This window comes from Fukomys damarensis, unplaced genomic scaffold (assembly GCF_012274545.1).
Source record: "Fukomys damarensis isolate Sample0158 unplaced genomic scaffold, DMR_v1.0_HiC HiC_scaffold_23, whole genome shotgun sequence".
Lineage (NCBI taxonomy): Eukaryota > Metazoa > Chordata > Mammalia > Rodentia > Bathyergidae > Fukomys > Fukomys damarensis.
In genome coordinates this window covers 6169915-6177422 of record NW_022900935.1, presented here as the reverse complement: position 1 = coordinate 6177422, position 7508 = coordinate 6169915, and the positions used below count along the sequence as shown (strand labels likewise).

The 7508-nt window shown below is 46.3% G+C and overlaps 2 protein-coding genes across 2 annotated transcripts in view; one reads left to right on the top strand and one right to left on the bottom strand.

Moving 5' to 3' along the window:
- Positions 1-4111, top strand: part of Yrdc (yrdC N6-threonylcarbamoyltransferase domain containing) — a 4691-nt gene extending 580 nt beyond the window's left edge. Inside the window, exons 2-6 of the mRNA XM_019207702.2 lie at positions 281-378; positions 568-682; positions 792-911; positions 2818-2960; positions 3242-4111. Coding sequence (XP_019063247.1) covers positions 281-378; positions 568-682; positions 792-911; positions 2818-2960; positions 3242-3311 — 546 coding nt within the window. The 3' untranslated portion in view covers positions 3312-4111. The remainder of the gene's footprint in view (positions 1-280; positions 379-567; positions 683-791; positions 912-2817; positions 2961-3241) is intronic.
- Positions 4112-4158: 47 nt separating this feature from the next.
- Positions 4159-7508, bottom strand: part of Maneal (mannosidase endo-alpha like) — a 23725-nt gene continuing 20375 nt past the window's right edge. Inside the window, exon 5 of the mRNA XM_019207701.2 lies at positions 4159-6394. Within this exon, the coding sequence (XP_019063246.1) occupies positions 5758-6394 (637 nt within the window). The 3' untranslated portion in view covers positions 4159-5757. The remainder of the gene's footprint in view (positions 6395-7508) is intronic.

Genomic DNA, 7508 nt, shown 5'->3' with positions numbered 1-7508 from the left:
GGCGGCACCACGGGAGGGGCTTCCGGTGACAGGCTTGGGAGACTGAGGCGCAGGGAGCGGGAGGGGCTTGTCCTGGCTCACCGAGGAATCCGGAACTGGAAATAAGCACTGAGCACTCAACGTATGAAGGCCCTGGAACACACTGAGACGCAGCGATGAGCGATCTCGGCCCGGCCCTCTTCTCTCGGCGCTCTTGTGCGTACCGGTGTAGGCCCACGGGGGAAAAAGGAAACATAGCTCAATTTGGTAACGAGTGCTTTGAAGACCTTAAAACACTAAGCTTAATACGATACCCTATGACAGTGTCACAGTGACAGCCATGGGAGTGGGAGTGAACCCAGCTGCTAGCAAGAGCTGCCACCCCAGGCTGAAGGCCAAGTACCAAGCACTGCCTGTGAAGAGCGGGGTGCTTCTCTGGAGTCCTACTCAAAGTCTTAGAGAAGCAAGGAGATAAGCAGATCGCATTGTAGGCCCAAAAGGACCCCTTTCTTGGATCGTCCCAGATTCTGGGAAAGGACCGTCATTGACTATTCACTTGACGTGGATTTGTGCTTCTTTGTTTCCCAGGTACTGTCATGTGCAAGTACCTGAGGAGCTCCTAAAAGAGCTGTTGCCAGGACCAGTGACCCTGGTGATGGAACGCTCAGAGGAGCTCAACAAAGACCTGAACCCCTTTACTCCTGTGAGTCAAGTTTTCTCCTTTTCTATTTTATCTGGCTTTCTCTGGGGTTCAAAACAGATCTATTCCCCACCCCTTCCGACCTGCCTGATGATCTTTCCCCTTACTTTAGCTTGTAGGCATCCGGATTCCTGATCATGCCTTCATGCAGGAGTTAGCCCAGATGTTTGGGGGACCTCTTGCTCTCACCAGTGCCAACCTCAGCTCCCAAGCCAGTTCTCTGAAAGTTGAGGTGAGAGTCTTTTCATTCCTTCCACCTAGAAACACCAGCAGGCTAAACAACGTTTCCTCTGAACCAATGGGGTAATGGTGGTCTGGAAATGCAGTTTTTTTGGCTACCCAGTTGACATAAGTTTGAGGGGACATCCAAATAAAAGAATCTTGAAAAGGTTTTCTGTTAAAGTTTTAGAAGATGGGAGAACTGTTGTTCTGTTTCCAATATCTTTGTAATAATAGGAGAGGCTGTGATAATTAAAGTTTTGAGGGGGTACAGTTGTTAAGACTACAAAGTTAGGCTTTAAGCCTTTTCAACAGTGCTATAAAGAAAGGTGAAGAAGTTAGGGCTTTGAAGAGTTAGGTTACTTCTTCCAGCCATTGTTAAAGTTTTAGAAGATGGGAGAACTGTTGTTCTGTTTCCAATATCTTTGTAATAATAGGAGAGGCTGTGATAATTAAAGTTTTGAGGGGGTACATGTGTTAAGACTACAAAGTTAGGCTTTAAGCCTTTTCAACAGTGCTATAAAGAAAGGTGAAGAAGTTAGGGCTTTGAAGAGTTAGGTTACTTCTTCCAGCCATTAAATGGCTGACCTAGATTTTCATCCTTTTTTTTTTTTTTTTTTGCTCTTTTATTTTCTTTTTGCGGTAATGGGGGTTGAACCTAGAGCCTTGCAAATTCTAGGCCAGTGCTCTACCACTGAGCTACATTCCAGCCGTTCTTCTTTCTTTTTTCATTTTTTTGGTAACAGGAATTGAACTCAGGACCTCGCACTTGCCAGATAGGCGCAGCTCCGCTTAGCTGCACACCCTGCCCCTGCTCTTCTTTAATTTTTATTTTGAGAAAAGGTCTCACCAATTGTCCAGGCTGGTCTTGAACTCAGACCCTCTGCCTCAGCCTTCTGAGTAGCTGGGATTACAGCCATGAGATTTTTATCTGGTTTTGGATTCCTAACCTTGTTCTCTTACCTGTGCTACAACTCAGGTTAATGAAAGTATCATCTTAATGGTATCTTGGCTACATCATTTGGAATGAGTGGGGACATATGAAATTTCACTTTTTTTGCTAAATTCAAATTTAATGGAATGCATTAGGTGGTGGGGTTTTCTGTGTCCGGGCCTAGAGAGGGATCAGAAACTGCAAGCTCAGCATCCTTCTCATTCTCAAACTGCAGACTTTATTTGGTCTGGATAGCTATGCAGAGGTGGAGTGGATAAGGATGGGAGTTGGGTTCTTACCTTGTCAGCAATCCATTGATCTACTTAACACAGTGGTACATACCTAGTATTTGTGATTCCCCCGCATTCCCAGCCCTAATTGCACTGCAGTGTCTTCAGTGGAGGGCAGGAGAAAGCCAAACCACAGACCTGGTAGGAGCATCCTTCCCACCGCACAAGGACTGAGTACTGGTAGCATGCACTGGCAGAGTCCATCTTGTTTCCTCTCCCTGCCCCGATCCAGGGCTCACTGAGATCCCAGATCAGAGCAGCAGAGGTAGAAGGACACCCCTTGTTTTGTAGGCTTGGGTGGAGTAACTTGCATGTGCCACCCAGACATGGTGGTAAGTTCAGGGATCGATCCTACATCTCCAGACTCCCATCCAGAACCCTAGTCAGTGTTCTTACTCCTCCCTAACATGAACAGTGCATATAATTTCCTTTCAGTACACCAAGACCTTCTTTAAGTTCTAGACAAGTGTTGCATGGGGTTCTAACCAGGAGCACCACAAACCTCAGAGGATGCTTGGCCTGGGTGCTATCACAGTGCCCTTGGTACCACTGACCTAAATTAAGTGAAGTTCCCTTCTCTGCTTAGAGGAAGAGGCCTCTTTCAAAACTGAGGCCTCTGTTTTAGGAAGCAAGTGCAGTGTGACTTGACAGGGGACATCAGGGATCATGGCTATGCTTTTCCTTTCCTTCTCCAGGAGTTCCAAGACCTTTGGCCTTCTTTGTCGCTGGTCATTGATGGGGGACCAATTGGGGATTGCCAGAGCCTTGAGTGTCGCCTTGGCTCCACTGTAGTTGACTTGTCTGTGCCTGGAAAATTTGGCATCATCCGTCCAGGGTGGTAAGTCTCTTTCCTGTGGCAGTTTGTGGAAAGCTGGAGAGATGAAAAATAGCTGTGACAAAATGAAGGTTGTCACTCTTGCCTTGCCCTGGCAGGGTGCAGGCAAGCATGGAGAAATGACAGATGTGGTAGGACTAAATTTGCTGACTTTTTGGGGATTCACTATGTTTGATGAGCAAAGCATAAGACCAGTGAATTTCAAGGCTCCAGGTCACCAGACTCTGGTGGGCTCAAGGGCTTTGAGGAGTCAGACTGTAACCATCCTATTTTGTCCTCTTCAGCGCCCTGGAAAGCACTACAGTCACCCTCCAGAAGTACAGGCTGCTGCCCTCACATGGGTCCTGCTCATGAACTTGGGGAGAGTGGGGGGAACCCATGGACGGTACTGGATACTGTGTGTCTTTCTGCTGGTGGTTGGTGAGGCCTCATTTGAGAGGCCACAGGAGCCACATCACTAGCCCAAGCCGTTACCCAACATGTCTTCCTAAACACTAGACCAGAAGCTACTGGCTTAGCTTTGCCTTTCAGGAAGGTGAAACTATTCCATAACTTTGTGTATCAGACAAAAGCTCAATAAAGAGGTGAAGAACATTCCTAACCTACCTTTATTTTGACATTTATCCCCTCTTTTAAACTGAAAAAATAACTTAAGTTACAGATTTAGAATCTAGGGAGGATCTCCTTTGGAAGGTGGTGGCCTTTAAGATCTAAAGTGCCAAGAAGTATTGGCACAGTTGAAAAGTCAGGTAACCAAAGGCAAGAGTTTAGCCTTCTGAAGCCGGCACCAGGTTAGGATAAAGATCATAGAGCCACACGCCAAACACTTTGCTCTGAAGTGGTTAGTTGGAGGAAGAGGAGTCACCATTTTGGTCTAATGATAGGAAATCTGGTGGGATCAGGGGAGGGCCCAAATTAAACAATAGGGAAAATAAATCTCTACTATCCTTTTAGCCAGTGCCTATTCCTTATTTATTTATTTATAGAGTATACTTAAAATTATATATCTAGTGCCTTTAATTCCAATGTTCACTCAGCTTTTTATCTATTCACATGTATACCAACTGTTTAAGTTACAATTGGGCATTTGAACTTTTTACTATTAAAAAATGCTGCTAGTGGGCCAGGGATTTAGCTCAGTGGTTCTGCCACCTGCCTCGCAAGTGCAAGGACCTGAGTTCAATCCCCGGTACCAAATAAAAAAATGCTACTAGTAAATTTATTTGTAAATGGTTTATTATTTGTTTTCTTTTTTAAATTGTTTCCTTAGGGTAAGATTATTAGATCAAAGTATACATACGCATTTATGGCTCTTGATGTATATTAACCTTCAAGAGAAATGAATCATGTTTCTTTGCCATCAGCAGTGCGTGAGGATAGCTGGCCCTTCCTGCTGGCCTTGCCCTATTTGTCAAGTTGTCCGTGCAAAATAAAACTACTACATGCCAACATCCAGCCTATCAACTGTCCTGCCTTCCTGCCTTGGTTTCCTCAACTAAGCCACAAGCTTGACAGCCAGCATTGTTCATTTTTCTGGTGGCGTTTAGTGTCAGAAACCAAAATGGGGCTGGGTGTCCTTGTGATGACATGGGGTTCGCTTCCCCCCACTTTCCTCTGGATCCCATTTCCCAGAATTATGATTCAGTCTTGAACCCATTGTCCTCTCAGTACAGTGATTTCCAGTGCACATTATTTCAAGTATATCCTAAGACTCTTGCCAAGGTGTTCCAGGGCCTACTTTATCGAGCGTCCCTGAAATTAGCATATTAGTTTGTAAATAAGCTTGTTAATTATTCCCTCTAAAAATCTTAATTTAAACTAGTAATTTCTCAAGCAGAGCCACTCTTCATTGTGCTAAAACTATAGCCAGCCCAGGCCACATGTCAAAATCTGACTGAGGTCAGAATTCACGGGGTCTTAGAGCAAAAGGAATGTGTACTTGAGGAAAGCACTCCGTGTGACCACAGTAGTCCTCAGAGTGGCATTCAGTTCAGACAGCTGAAGGGAAATGTCCTCGTTCTCTCCCAGGGTGGGATACTCATCAGGATAAGTAGGCTCTGGAGCAGAGGTATTTTCTCAGAGGAAAAGGTACTGGACTAACATGGGTGAAACCACCAAAATGGAAAACATAACTGCCAGGCATTAGCTACAAGGCCACACCAAATAAGGAAAACTGGGTCCTGTAGCATGGGGAGGATGGGAGCCATTCCTAGGTCAAGATTTTCCTAGCACCAAGCACATAATAAGGTGCTCAGTTAGTATTGAGTGAATGTGACTGCTCAGGAATATTTCCTGACAGCTGGGAGGAACTTAAACCTGTAAGTTCCCTTTCAGAAAGTCTCAACTGGTTGGAATCTTCAAGAAGACACAGTGAGGGAGGCCTCACAAGGGGACACAGACTGGCAGAAGGAAGTAGGGTGCATGCTAGCTCAGAACACTGTAAAGCTTTCCAAGAGCAGTAACTGCCTGACTCCACTACACAGTAGCAACCTGGTGCAGAGTTCAAAGCCAGAAGAGATTATATCAAAGCCGTCTGAGGACGTGGAGATGCCCTAGGCTGCATGCAGTCACCTGCCAGCCTCTACCCTTCTCTCTGGAACACCACCTTGCTTTGCATCCCTGCAGTGGGCCCCAGCACACTTGTCACAGCAACAGGCTCTGTTCCTACATGTGCCCTGGCTTAATGACCACCCACCCAGAAGCACCCAGCTGCTGACTTGGGCCAGTGAGTGCTTGTGCTCTCAGCTGAGCCTACAAGGTGACATCTTCCTGCAAGGCTTGGACGTCTGCCTCAGGCCCCTCACATCAGCCACTGCTCCTTCTCCTTGATGAAGTGCTCTGCCCAGCGACGGGTCAGCTCCAGGTACAGGCTGGGCTGATGAGGCAGATAGTCCAGATACAGGCGAGTGGGCGTCTTCTTGGGAATGGCCTTCTCAATCTGCGTGCCCTCATGCCACTCATTGAAAGAGGTGATGGAGACAATCTCTGGCCTCACTGTCAGGGCTGCCTGCAGCGCTGTCTCATAGTACTTGCCATTGACCCTGTTCCGAGTATTGTGGTTATTCCAGGGCCGGATGCTAGTGTCAATGTAGCCAGGCCCCACACTGGGAATGAACATGAGATTGTTGGCATCACAAAAGTTCTTCACAGCTTTCCAGTTCTGATGGGAGGAGCCAAAGGAGAAACCATTGGAGGCAAAGTAGGTGTACATGCCATCAAATCCAGCAGCAAGGATGTCATGGGTGTGGCCTTCCTCTACCAGCAGCGCTATGAAGACTCCATCATAGGGTGTGTTGCGGATTGAATGGGGCCCATTTGGTGTCAGGAGGCGTGCCCAGGCCTCAGGGGTTGTCAGGTATGAGTCGTAGATGTAAAACAGTGGGAGGCTTTTGCCCATGCTGTTCTTATAGCGGTAAAATGCACCATGGGAGCCATACCTGAAGAGCAGGAGGAAGGAATCTTGAGTTGGACAAAAGAAAGCAGCACAACTATGTGAGCAATAGCTGAAGTCATTCTCAATGCCCACTGCACAGTTTAGGACCCAGCCTGTCTCCACAATGAAATTTACCAGGGCAAGGACCAGCCTCCCTCTCTCTGTTCTCCAGCCCTATCATTCCTAAGGCTCACTGCCCCACCCCAAGCCGAGCTACTGCCCTCTTTCATCTGGATTTCATCAGTAGCCACTTAGCTGGCCTTTAGGCTTTCGTTTTGCTTTCCTATGACCTATTCTTGTTTATATTTATTTATTTGGCATTGGGGGTTGAACCCAGGACCTGCACACTAAGCTGCATCCTTAGCCCTTTTTTAAATTTTGAGACAGGGTCTCACTAAGTTGCCCAGTCTTGCTTCAGCCTCCTGAGTAATGGGCATTATAGGTGTGTACCACCATGCTGGCTGTTTATTTTGAAACAGTCTCACTATGTAAGTCAGGCTGGCCTTCAATTTTTACTTATTTATTTATTTATTTATTGGTACCAGGGATCCAGCTCAGGACCTTGTGTGAGGCAGGCAGCAGAACTGCTGAGCTGAATCCCCCCCGGCCCTGGCCTTCAATTTATGATCCTGTCTCAGCCTCCCAGGTGCTAGGATTACAGGTGTGAACCACCACACCAGATTCCATTCTATTTTAAAAGTATAAATCAAGCTGATCCCAGCCTGGGCAACTTTTTTTTTTTAATTTTTTTTTTTTTTTTTTTTTTTTTTTTTGATACAGGGGATTGAACTCAGGCCTTTGCGTTTGCAAGGCAGGCAGCAGAACCACTGAGCCAAACCCCAGCCCTAGGCAACTTATTCTTAAGTGTGAATCAGACCTGACTGTTCCTCACCAGAACTTGCACAGCCCCACCTTGCTCGATCTGGACTCCCTACTTCATTCCTGCTATTATCCCACACATCTTATTTCCCATCTGGCCTTTCTATTCTGATACCTTGTCTAGCTGTTCCATATTATGGAGTTTGCTCTGTTACCCTCCTGTCTGGAATTTTCCTTCTGCTCCCAGATATTTGCAGAGCTGACTTTTCTTTTTCCTTTTTTTTTTTTTTTTTTTTTTT